Raw genomic sequence first — 18,908 nt, 5'->3', positions numbered from 1 at the left:
TGATTTTTAAAACAGTTTGACAGTACCCCTTATATACACATATACATTAAGAAAATCCACATACATACACAAGAACTTACAGTATGATCACCACTGTTCCATTTATTACCTGCAGAAACAACAGTCTCCACTCCTGTGCCATTGATAAATGCCCTCTTTATAGTCTGTGTGCGCACGTCAGACCAGTAGATGCGCTGTTCCAGTGCATCATAATCCACCACGGTGACATTGTCAATATCAGGGACAGTGAACGAAATAATATAATTGTAATATGGGTTATCAATATCCACCCCTCTAATTTCCATCTGACGGGCATAGAGCAGGAAATTTCTAAACTCTGAAAGGAACCAAATAGGGTTGTGAGAGTACAGACAGTTTATGTGATGAGATAGGCTATCAATGACAAGTATGCAAAATATATGAAATATTATTTCATTAAACCATAAGATGCAGTAATTGTGGTTATTACCCCATATGTTTTATATAGAAATATCTGTAAACGACGTATGTAGTAGGCATTTCAGTTAAGAAACTATCGCTTCATATATATTATGAGCCATTGGATCAAACTATCCAATTATGCCCCCAAATCTGGTCTAAGGATGGTTGCAGGCTGGTGACTAATCATAGGCATTGGGGATCTATCAAGTGATCTATACAGGCAATGGTATTGTTAACATTTCTGATCAGACTTCCAATAAGAAATGGTATTAGAAACAAGACTATATTTAAACACAAATTGAATCTGTACAGTAACAGTAAACACACAAAAAATTACTAAAGCTACTATTGGAATTGATTCCAAATTAAAACACATGATAAGTATTTAAGACACTCACCAAGACAAGTCTTTTTGTCAGGGGACAGTTTCATGAGATGTGGGCAGGCACAAGAGAAGGACTGATTGTACGTGATAAGGCACAAGTGGCTGCAGGGGCCCCTTCCATCATTTGCAGCACAAGGATTGGGAGCTTAGAAAGAATCAAAATGAAAAGTGAAAATCTTTAAAAAAACAAAACAAAACAAAAGTATGCATATACCCCTTTAATTGTAACATTTATGCTTCAATAAAGTTGTGTTATGTTCTGTACACACCTTGAGGTTGTCGAGATGGATGATAGACTTGAAGATCAAATGGTTGTGTGTTGGTACGTTGCACCACTTTTACATTGTGACCTGTCCATTTGTTGGCCTTTGCTAGTGTGTTAGTCCTCCAGTCTGTCCAGTAGACCTCTCCCCCATACAAAGTGACAGCAAACGGGTGGGATAAGTATTCATTGCCCTTTAACACTTCTATGAGTCCAGAGCCATCATATTTAGCAGAGTATATTGCATCTGACCTGTAGAAAAATGGCAATAGTGTAATATAGGAGTGAGTTGGGTCAGTTCTAATCACGTGATTAATTAGTGGTAAGGCGTTTTTGCTTAGCTTGTTTGCCAATGCCATGAAGCTTTCAGCCAGTACATTTATTTTTCATTAAATTTTTATTCCAACCATAAGCAGTGGTTACTGGGCCCCACAGAAAATGCAATTTAGGGGCCTAAAACATTGGTAAGTTGACCTTTTTTACCAAGATATATTGAAATTCCTCATTAATTAGAACCTTATTAAACCCTTTATACTGCTGCCAAACCCAACTGCAGGTTTTGCTTCCTTCATAAGATTACTACTCTTAATGTGCATTTAGCAACAAGATAGTTGAGGTTTAGGCCTTACATTCCAGCTCCTTTTCACCACCTAACCCCCAACACCAATATATGTTGTTATATGTTGTTATATGTTGTTATATGTTGTTATTGAGCACCATTAGGATATACAAATACACACACAAGCAAAGGTAATATGTAATATTTTTCTGTGTCTTTCCTAATGCTGTGCCTGTGTGTATCTTCCATTATAAATTACACCTGTATTACTAATCACATATTGGCCTCAGACATAGACTTTTTAAATTCTGGTATAGGTCTCTCTTATCAAGTATCTGTAGTTTTTCAGATTCCACAATATATTTTTGTTGACTGACATTTCCATAAATAGAATGTCAATTACACTAACTCATTAAGCCATCTCCATGTTACATTACAATACAGTGCATTGATTTAACCTTGTATTTATCAAATCTGAACCTCCACAACTAGCTAGAATATTCTAATTTTATAGTTAAATGTGTCACAATTCAAGTACACATTTGTAAAACAAGAAAAGGTAAATTTTACTCTACACTTTGTCTGTCGGCAGCTGATCAAAATAATAGCTGGCCATAGCATTAGATTAGATTGTTTTTTCCTGTGTGATCCCATATAATAATAATAAAAAAAAGCTTTAGATATGATTATTTGTGCTGTAAAATGTGTGTTTAAAGTTTCTACACATCTTTTTTAGCAAAAAATAATTTGTAATAATGGATATTGGATGACTTGCCCAACAAAAAAAGAAATTAGTGGTAAAGTCATAGACTCAGGGTAATTTTAAGGCTTTGGTAGGCCCAGAACAAATATCCCTTTTACAGTCTTAAAGCTGCCATTCATGCAATGAACTCTTACCTAGGGGCTGTATAATAAATTATGGTAAATAGACAACCAAAGAGCTATAAATAGGTTAGTCTAGTATACACCTTATTCATTGGGTTTAGGGTATGCACTAAACGTAATGTACAGCTGCCCTACGGAAGTGCAGCCCAATACCTTTAGGGGATTTTTAACTAAACTCCGAATGCAAAAATCACGAAAAATCTGAAAATCTGGCATCTCAGATCTGTCGAGGTTGCATATAAGTCAATGTGAGAAGTTCCAATGATTTTTTTGATGTGTGCTGGGTTTCGTGCAATACCCCGAAGTATTCAGGCAAAAAACTTAAGAATTTGGAGTTTTCGGGTGAAAAATCTGAAAATATCACGAAAATCTGATTTTTTTTCCCGCAAAGCAAATAATAATAAGGTTAAAAAACCAGAGCGGATTTGATCAGAATTTGCAGCAGAAAATGTTGAGATAAAAATCAGATTTTGATAAATAACCCCCTTAGTGTTCTTCTGAAACTCCATATTTTGCAATCTTTTGTCCATTCCCACAGTGCCACAGCTTATAATGCAAGTTCTGCAGTCAGGCAGTGAGTAAAAGCAATTTATCTGATAATAAGATTTAAAAAAGCCTCTCTAGGTTCTGCTCTTTGTTGAAACAGTTGGGAATTCAGCATGATTACAAAAGAATAACATTTCTTTGATTTACTTGTCCTCTGTTACTCTAGTCACTGTCTGGATTATTGAAATTCCATAATAATTACACCTGTCTGTGCTGCCTTACATTTAGAGTAATAGTTGGGATCCATCACCCTTGATTTACTGGGTTGTTATTACTTGGCTAGTTATTTTAGACTTGCTCCTTATTACATCTCTAGTTCTCAAATGCAAGCATCTTTCATTCTTAATTGTTTTTTTTATGTTTTAGCACTATTATACCTTGCATCGAGCCACAGGATACGTTCTTCCAAATAGTCTACAGTGAGCCCATTTGGCCAACCTCCAGAACCTGTTTCTTTGTGTATAGTCCTACGCCCTTCTCCACTCATAGATGCAGCTTCAATTCGAGGCATGCTGGAGTCCCAGTCAGTCCAGAAAAGGATTCTAGATGAAGAAATGAAAGGTCATGATATCAAATGAATAACCAATCACACTCAAACTTTAATAACACAATTTAGCTTCAAAAAAATCTGGGAATTCAAAAACTTGAACTTTATAATATTAAATATATATATATATATATATATATATATATATATATATATATATATATATATATATATATATATATATATATATATATAGTTGTACAGTTGTTTTGTATAATGAAAAGAAATATTATATAATACATATAAATATATATTATTTTGACTGAATAGCAATAGAACACAGGCACTAGAAAAAAAAAATATTGAGAGAGCTTTTCAGTAATGAACTTCAATGTTCAATGTCAGCATGAATACTGGGTATTATTATTTCTTCTCCATTACTCAGTTATATAGAAGATAAGATCTCTGGAAGAGGGGACTAGAACAGAGAAGCCTGTTTCTATTTCAAATCACAGCAATGTACACACATTAATTATTCCCGGATGCCTTGTAATAACCAGCTACTTTTATAAATCCTTAATATTTTAAGAATATGAGAATGCACCAGATTAAGAAAAAACCCTACACAGAATAGATTAGACTGTAATTCAATGACCTCCCTAAAGCAGAAAGAAAAAGGCCTACAGCCAGAAAAACGATCACAGGGAGGCACCACAGAAAATTATACAGAAATCCCTGAACCATGGGTCTAGGACACCGCTAACCAAGACTCTATGACCAAAGCATAAAAATAGAATAGCATATTAGTGGAACCAAAGCGGAGGCATAGCTTTGATTTAATGAGTAAAACAATAGGGAAGAGTCTGGTATAGCTAAAGGCTAAAAAACGGTCTAGACACTTTGCTGATCAGTGAAATAGACAAATATATACAAGATAAAAAGAAACTGTATTTTTGGACAGTAAAATCACACCAGTTCTTGAGGAACCTAACTAAAGTGAAGAGTATCTGCAAGTCATGGATACTACTACAACTTATTTTCAAAACCTTACTCCCTGTCAGGGTTCTCCAATAACAACAGAAGAAAAAATTTGATTAGCTTCTACTTATTGAGCACAAACCCATTACGAGGATCTAAAGCGATGGCTCGAGGGTGTTCGATGTCTCCAGCCAGCAGGGTAGTCCTCATTGTGCCGTTCAACTTGGCCACTTCTATCTGGTCGAGGTTGCTTTCCACCCAATAGATGTTGCCAGCAATCCAGTCTACAGCCAAGCCCTCAGGGGTTGCCAGCCCATACTGAATGATGACCTCAAAACTAGTAAGAGCTATAAGAAAAAATAAGTAAATACAAGCATTAAATTAGGGGCTTAATTCTTTATTTTGTTTTATATTTGTACATATAACAATAAAATTAATACATCATCTTCAATTTCACGTAAAATGTATGATTTCCATATATAATACAATTTCTTATACATATATATATATACAATATTTGTTATGGGTAAGTATACCAGGAATCAGTTGTAGTTAATATTATCCAATAAACTAAAACAATTCATAAGACAGGTAACATATAGCATATAATCAATGATATGTTGTATTTTATTCAATTCACTTTTAATTCCATCTTTTCCTTATTTCAACCATATAGGTCACTATCATAATACCAATGGGTATTTATTTGTACCCTTTTAGATATTTAAACCACCTTGACCATATTTCAACATATTAGGGGTTTAATTCTTATTCTTGACTCTTGCAAAACAATTTAATTTGACTGATTCAATATGATTTTTATGCAGACAAAAAACTGTGAGCGGAGAGCAAACTCACTACAAAGTACTGATGTTTCTAATTCAGTTATTTACTAGATCCACCATCAAGATAGAGTTTTAGTAGTCATACAGAAAAAAAAAACACCTTTTGGGTCTGAGTTGCAACACACTGATTCTCACAATCTCACTTTCAAAACATTTGTCACTTCTTAATACAAACACTCATATATGTGTAGAAGATTCATAGATATTGCCGGCAGACTCAGCTGACAAGGAAGCATTTCATCAGGTAATAAAGGGCTCTGTCAGTACATATTTTGGTATGCTACAGAGTAACCTGACTAAAGGACAATTTGCATTTTGTTTTCCCCTTCTTCCGCCTCCAAGTAATTGCCATCAGACTATAATTAGCATTAAAAGCAAGTTCTGAATGCTAATTAACTCTTGTATCATGATGAACGTTTTCCAGCTAGGAAGGGTATCATTAGAAGCGCTTAATGTGAAATCCGGACTAGACGCCTCTCTAGGCGGGGTGTTGACTTTTGGTTACAGACTCAGACACTTCATTATCAATGCTTTTCCAAGATAAACTTCCCTTGTTACCCTCTACCGTCCATTCCTCTGTACTACTCAACAGGGCAGCCATCAGGGGGGGACAGGGGGGAGAATTGTAGGGGGCCCCGAGGGTTAGGGGGGGCCCGGCCAAGCCACACTTACTTGATTAGATGGGCCCCCAATCTTTCTGAGAGCTGCTGACTTCGGGAAAGGCGTGGACGTTTAAGGGGCCCTGGCCACCAATTTTCTTATAATGTGGGGGGGGGGGGCTGGCCACCAATTTTGGCCACCAATTTTTTTTCCTCATGTGGGGTCCTAGCCACCAATATTTTTTAATGGGGGGCCCTGGCCACAAATGTTTTTTTATGGGGGGCCCTGACCACCAATATCTTTTTATTTTTATTAACATGTGGGAACCCTAGCCACCAATATTTTTTTTGTTTTTTTACTGTGTGGTGGGGAGGGTGGACCTGTAGGTGGGGCTTGCGGTGTGCGCAGTCCCGGGGGCCCAGGAAATTTTGTCGTATGGGGCCCTGTGATTTCTGATGGCGGTCCTGCTACTCAACACACACACATACACAGAGCTCTGCCGGATAAATGTGGTACCAACACGACATCAATGCTAGTATACAATTTTTTCTAACAAGAGGCTTTAAAGCGGATCCTTTCAACAACTATAAAATAATAGGCTGTAAATGATTATTTTGTTCACTGGGCTTTTTTTTTTATCCCTCCAAGTCACATGAACAGGTCGGTATTTTAAAATTGAGCAACTGAACTTAAGAAACAGCATATGAACAAATGAACTTGTCCATGCAGTATATAAATGATGGGCATTGCAAGAGACAAGCTTTAACATGTATATTAAAGGAACAGTAACACCAAAAAAATTAGAAAAAAGTAGAATGACAATATAATTTACTGTTGTGCTGCACTGATAAAACTGGTGTGTTTGCTTCAAAAATAGTACAATTGTTTATATAAACAAGCTGCTGTGTAGCCATGGGGGCAGACAATAAAGTTCAGGATATACAGTAGTTAACAGAGAAGTTCTGAAGAATCCCATTGTATACTACAGAGCTTATCTGTTATCTGCTGTGTAGCCTGTGCCTTTTCTCCTTTTTCAGCTTTGAATGGCTGCCCCCCATGGGTGCACAGCAGCTTGTTTATATAAACTATATTTGTGTTTATAAAACAAACACACCAGTTTTACAAGCCGTATATGTTTATATTTTTATTACTTTAAGATACAATTTTTTTGGTGTTACTGTTGAATAAGAAAAATGTCACATATTCTTACAAGTAGTTGTTATATGAAAATCCATTATCCAGGAAGCTCAGAAATAGAACAACTCCACTGCCCATAGAGTCTTATTGAAAGAAACTATTTAATTTTTTCAAAATAAATAGTTTTCTTGTCTGTAATACAACCGTATCTACATGAAGAGGATAATATCCATGCTGATGGCAAAACAATTAAGATTTTTTTTTAATGATTTGCAGCAATAAAGCATTTTGAGATTATAGTCCCTGTACCTAAATATTGTTTTGGACTTGCAAAAGTGTGACTTACCACCACTTTCAGACAGCTTTCCACGATAGATCTTGTCTTCCACCACATCTGTCCAGTAGAGGGTGCTCTCATTCAAGTGGAAATCCAAGGCAATGGTGTTTCGCAGACCAGGCACGAGGACACTATAATCCCACTTGTTCAAATCAATACGTCGAATCTCATGACGATTTGAATAGATGATGAATGGTTTAAATGGATCTGAAGAAAGAGATTGCAAAAAACAGGGTTATCTCCTCAAACCAAAAATGTGTTCATGGCAGGCATGCATTGTAGTTATACTTTCTTATAACTTTATGTTTCAAGAGAACCAGATTGTAAAAAAAAAAATTCTACTTTCCTGAAATGGTTTCAGAATGCTCATTTTATCAGTTCCCATTCCTAAATGGTTGTTTTGAGAGTGCAGTTTGCATTACTTATGTGATTATTAGCATGGCTGGGAATCTAGGCATTTGCACGGCTGTTGAGACACGCGAGGACCCTGTGGTTGTGCAACACTCAAAAAGCCGAGCTACCATACCATAAAGCACCAGCAGCAGGAAACAGCCATAAATCATCCTCGCCTGCTATGAAAGGAAAAAGTCATCTGAAAGAGCTATTTACATACCCATGATGTGAATTATTGGAAGAGAAAACTGTAGTCAAAGAACATCATGCTCCAAAGTGAAAAAATATTTTTATTATTCAAATGAACCCAAAACCCAAACTTATGGTACGTGAAACAGAGTTTATAAACGGTTTTCAATGGATAAAATTAAGCCGTTAATTGTTTTTTCATAATACACAAAACTCACACATACTAACACCCTTTTTCTAGCTGGAGTTAATACTGAACTGTGTCCCAGAGATGCATCAATAAAGTTGACCGTCAGTCAGAATCCAACTTCCCAAACCCTGGCACTGTAGCAGTTGCTGATCTTTCCCTTTTAGCAGCAGCATATTTTAGAGATTTCTCCCACTCTTCCCTGCAGAACTCTTCAACTGTATATCTAATCTCTACAGATTTTCGTTAAAAGGACATGTTATGTGGTGGATTCCCTAACATTAAAAAAAAAAGAATTTGCATTTCTTTAAACTTTTTGCAGTGTTTTCCAATGGGTTAGAAATGTATTTTTGAACAGTTTGTTATATTATGATCTACAATGACCTACAAAATTCCCCTGTGCAAACACAAGAATGAGAATTTTCCTTCCTGGCCGAGTCTTTCCACCCCACCCCCTTAAAAATGTAGACTAAAAAAACATGTAGATAAAATGCTGAAAACCTGTTTCCTTTATCCAGGGAGAATTCTAAAAATTCTAAAAATCCTTTAACAAATTGCAAAAAAATTTCACTTTACTTAAAGAAATAAAATAAGTCTTCATTAAAGACAAAAGTTCTGCTTTATTTGATGATAATAAATGAAGGCAACTATACAAAAAAAATATTAGAAATCATCTAAGAAACAACTATTCTTTACCCTTAAAGTGATACTGACACAAAAAATTCTCTTTTCAAAATATTCATCTACATTAAAAGTTACCTATAGCTCATATACATTAAAAGTTACCTATAGCTCATATACATTAAAAGTTACCTATAGCTCATGTTGATCGTTTTTCACTGATAGTTCTTCTTTTGTAAGTAATTGTCACTTGAAGTTCTTAAACCTGACTGTCCCTTCTCAACCTGTCAGTTAGAGTTTCTAATGCTAACAGACTCCTGCTGCACAAATATGGCAGCCCCCTCATAGAGGAACAGGGTAGTAAGAAAGGTAATGTTTTCATTAGCCAAATACTTTTATGGCAAAATTATAAATAGCATTCAAATACAATATTATGATAGATATTAAAAAAGGTTATTTTCTGATGTCAGTATCTCTTTAAATATTTACATCAGAAAATGAAAATTTAATATAAGCTTCCTCATACTGAAGTAAGAAACTTTCTAAATACAATCAATTAAAAATTCTGCATTGTTTCTGAAATAATCACGTTTATATTCACTATCCCTCTCTCAGCATCTGTTTCTCTTCATTCTGTCTTCATGCAGCAGTTGGGTGTCAGATGAATGGTCCAATCTATCTTATAGAGGGGCTCCCTTTCCTAGCAGATGTATTAGAGCTCCCTCAAATAACGGATTCAAATACAAACAAAATAACTGCCTTTTGCACAAATTCTGCATGTAGAGTGACATGATTTCTGGTGATTTTAATAAGAGTGAGCTTTTAGGCAAAAGGAGCCCCCCTATAACATATATTGGATCATTCTGACACCCAACTGTTGCATAACGACAGAATGTGAATATAAACTTGATTATTTCAGAAACAATGCAGAATTTTTAATTGATTGTATTTAGAATAAGAATTGTATTTCAGTATGAGGAAGCTTATATTAAATTCTCATTTTCGCGATAGTCCCCCTTTAAAGTCACCCAAGACTGCGTATATACTTCTGCACAATGATATATCTGTCCTATCATGATTACATGCCACATGAGCTTTATAAAAACGGAGTGTCCTCAATAAGATGGGAACCACCTTATTGTTGCTAGAAGGCAGTAGAGTTTAGTGAAAGGAAAAGTGAATAGTCATTTTGCTACAGTTGTTTCACAGTAACCTCCTCGAGCCTCCAGCACAACAAATGGACTGATGTGCATGTGCTTGTGCATGGTGGCGCTTTATAAATAAACAATATTAACAAATACAAAAATAACTATTTTCCATTTTATTTTCATCTCGCCCTGCTTTTGAATTATATTTGCCTCTTTCCAGCTTTCTACTGCACTCTGACTGTTGGTTCCTTATGAATATATTCAGTTCAGATATCTCAACTCCCAAGGACTGAACTGAATATATTCATAAGGAACTGAAATGTCCACTTTGCCCAGCATGACCGTGTACTAGAGTTGTTGTATAGCACGGGGGGGTTCTGGAGGAACGCCATTTTGTTTCTATGTACTGTATTTACTGTATATGGCTGAAATGACAATAAAATCCACTTGACTTGAAATATCTTGTATGGCATGGCATAGAGATTCAATTTAAGCACTATTACTGCACAATACAGGGTAAATTAACAAAGCCAATGAAGGCGGCATAAATGAAACCACTGTACACATGGAAGTCTACGGAAGCTGAATATAGTAACAAACAACTACATTCCAATAATGTTTTTAAATATTCAATAGGGGAGCTTAATCTGGGTCAGGGACCAGCTGCCTAACACAGTAGCAGATTATACATTCCTGGTGTAAAGCAGACTGGATTATTTTTGCCTTTACCGTTACTTTCTCAAATGCCCATGTCCTCCCCCTAAAACATACATTTCTATTCCATTATCAGTTCAAAACGGCTTTGATGCATGTTGCTGGACTGTTACTTTCCATGGGAGACTTAAAAATGATCTATGCATCTTCAAAACAAGCAGAAATCCCAAATTCTGGCACCTATTTCCTAGAACAATTGGTCTATTATATGGCCTTGTTTATATGCTGAATGTGCCTCTCGGAGAGGGACAGAGTCTGAATGAATAGCTGGGTCACGGTTCTCTTTGGCACACACTAAAAGCCGACTGAACTTATTTGCTTGAAACTAATGGCCTCAGGTACTAGTATAAGGATTTCCCCTTGTATTAGCGCTTTGGACTGTACGACAAAGGCCCAGCTATTGCAACTATGAAGCATTTATTTTCATTAAAACACTTAATAGAAATAAAAATCTTATAACTAATGAACATTTCCTGCTAAAATAGGAAACACCACAACAGAAATAGTAAACATGCATAGGGTTTAGCATATTTAGGCAGCAACAAAGTATGCATGATTAATTCTAATAATGCCGCTCCCTAATATTGTCTTCACCCTGGTGGTGCCACAAATAAGGTCAATATGGTTACAGTAGTTCTTTATAGTGATGGACGGATCTGACCCGTTTCTCTTCACTGTAAATTCACAAAACGGCAATTTGTGGAAAAGCATTAAAGTCTACGGGCGTCAAAAATTTGAAATTTTTTTCTGTACAGTGACATTTTTTTTCTCCAATTTGCGTCACTTTCGTTGTGACTTGGTGAAAAATTTTGCTCATCACTAGTTATTCAAACTACTTTGTTGAAGTAAAATTAAAATTAATATTACCTACCATTTTCAGTAATTGATATTACTCTTCCATGATATGCCCTCTGTGTGATGGTGAGAACTTTCTAGAGACAATAACACACGCTGATAGACAGCTAACCTATTCCAAACTAAAGAAAATGAGGACCTCCTGGCTACCCACCTAGACTCCTGCAGCTCTCTTTGTCTGGCTCTAGCATCCATCCTTCATAGCATGAGCACTTGACCGTGTCCTTTTCTTGCTCACACCGCTGACTGCAGCGCAGATGCTTGGCGCAGTAACTTTGGATTTGGCAAGTCTTGTTATCAGATCCTGGCTCCATCCCCAAAGGACATGAACACACAATCCCTTCGCCTGGTGCAACAGTGCAGTTATGGCTGCATCCACCATTGTTTAGTGAGCATTGATCTATTCACAAAACAGGGAAATAAATACAGTCACATACAGAGAAAGCATGCTAATCTGGTCATATTTCACTGTAAACAACTATACTATATCCTACTAAAACAATATACAACACATTATCTTGGCAAGGAAATGCAGAGTGAAATTCCACCCCCCCCCCCATCTTGGCAATGTATATGTTTCTTAACATATGAAACTATATAAACATCATAAGAGAACACATGAATGGCCTGGAGGACTAAATTCCACCAACCTGCATACAACAGGCTTTAGGGAGATTATTAAAGAAACCTAGCCACCTGTTATTAGCTTCCAGTGTATGAGATTGGAATAAGTGGACACTGAGCCTAGATAAGATTAGGTAAGAGAATGTTTTAATAAATCTGCCAGATTGCCTGAATTTTTAAAAACAAATATATAAAATATTGGACTTAGGTGCAGAGTTGGCTAGGAGCAGAAGTGAAATTGGTGATGGTCCTGTTGATCTAAATAACCAAGTAGAGACAGGCCAAGTACTTGTGACGCTAAGTATCTGAAACATTACCTTACCCGATAGTGAGAAGACATAGCACTGGTAACAATACAGCTGCTTAGGAAGGGCAGATCCTTGTAAAAACAACTGCATATTGGTAACTGCTCGGGCAGCACATTTTTTGGATAAAGATAATGCTTTCAAATGCATGAGCCCTGACCATGCCCATATCAATCAGACATTTACTGCGAGAAACACACCAATAAATTGCTAGCATTCAGGTAACTTTATGACCCCATAGTCATGCATCATGCTTGGAACTGCTAAAACGGCCTTTGAAGTCTACAGGAGAAAAGAACTATAAAATGTTATTATAATAAGCATTTTAATATCTTAATGTATATTTATTTGCTTTTGTTGTATTTTCCCAAAGTTCTGGTAGAACTATGTGCCCAGCCAGTAAGCAAGCATGTCAAAAGACCTTTATCTCCCAGAAAAGGAAGCCGGCAGGGGACCTGGCCTGGTAGTTGAGAGGATGCGGTGTGATATTACTGTGGCTTCTTTTGTACTTATAATAGGCAAGCAGGGAAAACTCATAAGTCTATGCCAACATGACTATGACTATATACAGCAATTTTGGAAAAGCAGAGGGCACAGAAAATCTCTTTCCACCATCCTTTCAATGAGGACCCAACCTGTGAATGCCCTTCTGTGTGTACCATCTTTAAAAATGCAGACTTGCATGTGTGTTGGCAGGAGTAATCTGGCTTCTTAGAAGGATCTTCTGTTTAATCTGTGACAAGAAGCATGCACAGTTGAAGCCATGTCCAGATCGGTTTTAAATGCACATGCTCCTGCAGTAATATACAACAGAGAAGCGGTCCTCAACAAATATGGTCTCCTTCCATGCACTTATTTTAGCCTTGAGTAAGGGTATAGAACTCTTATTCACTCTCCTGAAAACTGACACATTAACAGTCCAAAATCAAAGAATAAGCATAATTTAATAAAACAAATCTCTAGGTTTAGCTACAAAAAGTCGTCTACATTCTCATCAGTGTATATATGAAGGGATGCATTCCATGGTCACCAGTCAGTAGCCATACATACCACACAGGTCTCCTTCATCAGAACCATCTCCACAGTCATCCTTTCTATCACAGAGCTTCTCTGGAGGCAGACAGATGGAAGTGTTGTTGGCACAAGTGTGAGATGGAGATTTGCACACTAGAGATTCACAGTTCTCTTCATCGGAATTATCTTCACAGTCGCTGTCTCCATCACATACCCAGGCTTTACTGATGCACCTGGCTGTCAAGAAGATAGAGAACTCACACTGAAACACCTTCATGTAAAATGACTGATAGATGTTTTTGGTATCTAGGTGCACTAACCTATTGCAACCAATCAGCAGGTAGCATTTACAGATCACCTGCTTAAAAGCAAACATCTTTTTGGTTGCCATTGGTTACTGCTCCTTGGGCACACTTTGTGGAGACAATGGAACATATTTCATGAGAAAACGTATAAGCCTTATTAACTTACTTAGTGCTAACAGGTATTGTTTTTATTGTATTGCAGTGGGGAATTTCCATGTCAGACCTCAGTGCAGTCATACTAACCTCTGTGCCACGATGCTACCCTGTTCTCTAACTTAGTTTGGTTGCATAGATCTTAAAAGAGAATCTATGTCTACAGCATTTTTTTTTTTTAAAACATTCATTTTAGTCGTTTCTGAGAGAAGTTTTTTTGAGTTTTAAAGTGCTAATAGTAGGCCTTTGGCTCAACAGCACAGTGAATGGAACACCCTAACTGTCTATGCACCTTGGCTCTCTTTCAGAGACCAATGTTGAATCAAAAATCTGATATGAGCAGTCTCAAATCAAGTATTGCCACATTAAAAACTAGACAACTATGCTATAAATAAGCACACAGCAGATCAAATTCTAATGTTTTATATTACAGGAGACACTTTTTAAAGGTGCCTAAAAAGTTGCATGTGAACTCTGTAGGTACAGGGGTAGTTTGCCATCATAAAACATTTACAACTTTAAATATGAATTCCTTTCATTTTCCTCCATCACTAGGATAAAGTGTTAAAATCTGATACACTCGTTGATACATTGCTCAGCAGCATCATAGAACTATTAGAAACTAATGTTATCAAATATACCAGTTACACATTAGTAACCCTCAGGTAGCATGTGCACAGTGGGGCTAAAAATGGCCAGTACATAGTGGAGATTTCTGCATTATGAATTTTAAACATACTGAAATGCAAAAATTATGAATATGAGGAATTATCCAACCATAAATGTGTATAGCCTGCTGCAGTCTTGGAGAGCTACTTGCTGGACATTCCTATCGCAGTTAAGACTTCCATAATTTAACCAAAAGTCAGTGGTTTTGAAAGGAGACTGAATTACCATTCATTATTTGGAAAACACATCCAAATGAATAATAGAATAATGCTTTGTAGGGTGAAATTCCCTATGCCACCAGCTATGCTGAGAGAGAAAGCAGAACTATCTCTCTGTAAAAACCACAAAAAGGGTTCTTCCTGTTAATGCTATACATGTAGTGATTTATTTCCGGCCACTGGTGGTTGGCCAGGCCTCTTGAAATCTTTTAATCATACTTTGTGCAGCAGTTAATCGTTTTTCATGGGGTTCCAATTTCAATGTGTACTATAGAGTCAAAATCATGTAGACACCCCTTCTTATTAAAAATGGTTATTTAAGCCACAACCATCGCTGCTAATACAGGTGCCACTTCAGACTTTCTTGACAATTCTGTGCTTTCTACTTTCTAGCAAGAGTTTGGAAAGACCTTCCCTTTTTAGCAGAATAATAGCACTGTGCACAAAGTAAGGTCCATACCAAATTAGTTTGATAAGCTACAAATAGAAGAACTTGATTGGCCTGCACAAAGTTCTGAATCAACCAAAATTAATATGTGTGGAATAAACTGGACTGCAAAGCAGGCACATAGGTGTTGCAGCATGAACCAAAATACATAATAATACCCCTGCTTTTGCAATGAGATGTTGGACAGCAGGTGTCAAATTAATTTGACCATAAAGTGTGGCTTACAGCAAGTATACATTTATCAGGAAAACAAGTATATATACACTGTAAAGGGAATTAATTAAACAATTTGCAAGTTTTAAACAGTTATCTTACCGGAGTCCTTGCAGCCAAATTTTACATTGGGATCACAAGCATGTGTAACACCATCGCAGTTCTTTTCATCACTTGTGTCCATGCAATCAGTGTCCCCATCACAGCGCCAGCGGCTAGGGATACAGAGCCCATCTAAACGGCATTGGAATTCATCGATGTGACAGCCTCCAGGTGGACGAGTAGCTGTATAAACAGAGACCATATGATTTTTTTCTATTATGCACAGTATGGAGAACAGAAAAATAGGTTGTCTCACATTATACATGACATTTTTGTCCTGAAGAAATGTGTGTAATGACCCACACTAGGACATATAAACAGACACAGCTGATCCACCAACATCTGGGGAGTAAGAGATCCTTGACTTCTGTCCAATTACTGGAGCATGGGGGTGGTGTTAGAATATTTTTAACATTACTGAACTCCAAATGAAAGCTACAAAAATGAGCCATTTTTATGAAGGCTGCATGGCTTGGTTCAATGAGTTCAAACCGGACAGAAAAGGGGCTCGCTTATCTTGTTACCTTGATTGGTGCAATTAGCATGAGTCTCATCACTATAGTCCCCACAGTCATTGTCTCCATCGCATGTCCAGTGTTCAGGGATGCAGCGACCGCTATTGCACTTGAACTGAGTGCTGGAACAGGAATGGCTACACCCGTCCTCATCGCTGTTGTCCCCACAGTCATTGTCTGAAGAAGAAACATTGGTGTAAAGGAATAGAAAGAAACTTAAGGAGGCAATGCATGAAAAAAAGCAGCAAAATGTAAATCTGAGTTGGTCACCTGAAAGCAAAACCAACTTGTACTTAGCTTGTTCTTCTGGAAATGCATCTGGTAGTCTGTTCCATTTTAAATATATCTGACCAATATATTTGAGCAAGTAACCAGCTCTGAATTGCTAGACTTCTATTGAAAACAGATTCCAAAAATGGCCAGTTCTCACTCATAATTTAAAGTGTTTGCTTTAAAGAATGCCCTCTCATACCCACCAACATTGGATATAAATAGGGTAATGACGTAGAACGGGTGGATCAGTTAGCAGCATGACTGGAACTCGCAGTATGACCCAACCATACACTAATTCACCTGCACTGGTCTAGGGGAAATCCTCCAGACATATTGGTGGAACTGTTCATGGCATCATGTTTTGAAAAAATTTTATTTTCACTTAAATATGTTGCTTTTTAAAAACTAATAACACGGCTGAAAAAATCATAGTTGGTCATACAAATGAAAATATCCATAGAAAATGTGCAATAGGAAGTCCAACTGAAAGCAAGCAGGAAAGCCAGACCCTCCCAACCAAGGCACGGTTATAGCAAATGCTTATGCATTCCCAAACTCTAGCTGCACAGAGAGAGAGGGAGACACACACAGAGACTGCATAGATCAGCACATGCACCATGTGTAGAGACAGCTCCCTACCAAACCTTAGTGGACCTCAATCCAAAACAGAGAACCAAAACAATGTTACAATCAATGGAGAAATTTAGTGGAGCAAGGGTTTCTCATTTACTGTCAACTGAATATTATTTTATTGTTTCCAGACATATAACTGGTGGTCATTTTTTTTTTTTAATCCTCTCAATCCTTCCACTCTTTTTTTTTTTTGTTAATTCTTTACAGCCATGACCTCTAACTACACACAGTGGTACATGTCAGATTTAGCAGAAGTTGGTTCATTAAACCTTGCATCACATCTGAATGGTTTGTCCTGCTTTGTATTCAAGCAACCACCTCATCATCTGCCATGTGTCTAAAATAATGATGGATTTTCTTTCAATGAGGCCTTGTCCCATTGTCACGCTGCTGCACTAAAAAGGACTCGGCTGCCCTGAAAGAGAATAATGGGTATTCCTTTTTGTAATTTTCAAAAACACTGTTTTTGAACAGAAAACCTTTCCCTAGAATGGCCTTGGATGCAGTTGTGTGGCATGAGGATGCATTGTGTGTGACTGCCATCAAACCACTGTTCATTTTCTTTTGTTTGTTTTTATTATTTTCAAACAATGTTCACAGTTGACTGCAAAAAGTCCAATGTAGTATCAGTTTCTAATTTAATATACTGAAGATGTCACATAAAGGCCCCTGTTGTAACTATACAACACATAGAGCTGCTTTCCTAGTATTCGATTAAGATCAAATCTGGCTGTGAAAATAAAGCACAGAACATCGCTCTGCTACATCTAGCTTCTAGCATTCCTATGGTGCATTTTGAGCTATGCACTAACCGGCAGGCTTTGGACAGAGCCATTCCCACAATCTGTTTCTGAAACCCACAGAAACCAACCCAAGACACGACATTCAACACAATGCACAAAAAAACAAGATAACAGAGAGGACACACACACAGCACAAAAACTAGAAGGACATTTGAACGATCTGAATAGTTTCTGATGTAGTGAATAAACGTGCCTTTAGGGTATCACATGAGGCCTCACAAGCATCTCCATTACAGATATGCTGGTAAATACCTCAGTAGCTGAGTGAAAGAGTGTTTGGATAAGATTTTCTATTTCTGGACAAGGTGCTGATTAGGAAATATGGTCTTCCCATAAACATACAGTACAGGTAAAGAGAAAGCGGCAAATCAAATATGATTGCAACTGTACCTGTCTGGTTGTTTAATTCTCTGTTCTGCTGGCAATTCCATTTTTGTCATGATGCAAAACTCATTTATTAACAGTGGGCAAACTTGTGAATGACCCCATAGGACCTTATCAGATAATGATTTTCTGTATGCTACCTGCATATTGTTGACTGGTTGCTACTAGTCACTGCACTAAGAGGATATTGAGGATAGTGTTATTAAATGAGCTCCAATAAATCTCTGGCATTTATGATTTGCTTCTAATTAAAAGCTCATTCCTCCAGAAAATGTCCAATCCCAAGTCTGGCATGAGTTTTCAGTAATAGTAGTAGTAATAACAAAGACGTAAAAGTAGGGAGGGGTGTGTGTATGGATGCTGGGTTTTCATTTGGAGGGGTTGAACTTGATGGACTTTGTCTTTTTTCAACCCAATTTAACTATGTAACTATGTAACTATGTACATATTTTGGCTGCAACTGGGTAAAGGGTTTAAAAGTACATCATTGGTGCGCACTTTTGCATATGTTACTGCAACATCATAGATTGTTAGCAGTCTAAATTGTATAGAAATAAACACAGTCAGGCAAATAGGCCATCCAAATCATCGCAGATGTGTCCAGTTTTAGTCTGAAATGAGGTTGGTAGTGTTTTTTTTTTTTGCCAGGCATGGATTTCGACACAACAAAAGGTCGCCAA

General features: G+C 37.0%; 1 protein-coding gene across 1 annotated transcript in view; it reads right to left on the bottom strand.

Annotated features, from left to right (window-relative positions):
- Positions 1-18,908, bottom strand: part of lrp1.S (LDL receptor related protein 1 S homeolog) — a 190,408-nt gene that overhangs the window by 69,783 nt on the left and 101,717 nt on the right. The window contains 10 exon segments of the mRNA XM_018250057.2: positions 110-337; positions 840-971; positions 1,096-1,340; positions 3,456-3,620; positions 4,686-4,890; positions 7,472-7,669; positions 11,724-11,969; positions 13,549-13,749; positions 15,621-15,803; positions 16,145-16,312. Coding sequence (XP_018105546.1) covers positions 110-337; positions 840-971; positions 1,096-1,340; positions 3,456-3,620; positions 4,686-4,890; positions 7,472-7,669; positions 11,724-11,969; positions 13,549-13,749; positions 15,621-15,803; positions 16,145-16,312 — 1,971 coding nt within the window.

This window comes from Xenopus laevis, chromosome 2S (assembly GCF_017654675.1).
Source record: "Xenopus laevis strain J_2021 chromosome 2S, Xenopus_laevis_v10.1, whole genome shotgun sequence".
Taxonomy (NCBI): Eukaryota; Metazoa; Chordata; class Amphibia; order Anura; family Pipidae; genus Xenopus; species Xenopus laevis.
The sequence above is the reverse complement of the archived record's forward strand: the minus strand, read 5'-3'. Positions and strand labels throughout refer to the sequence as shown.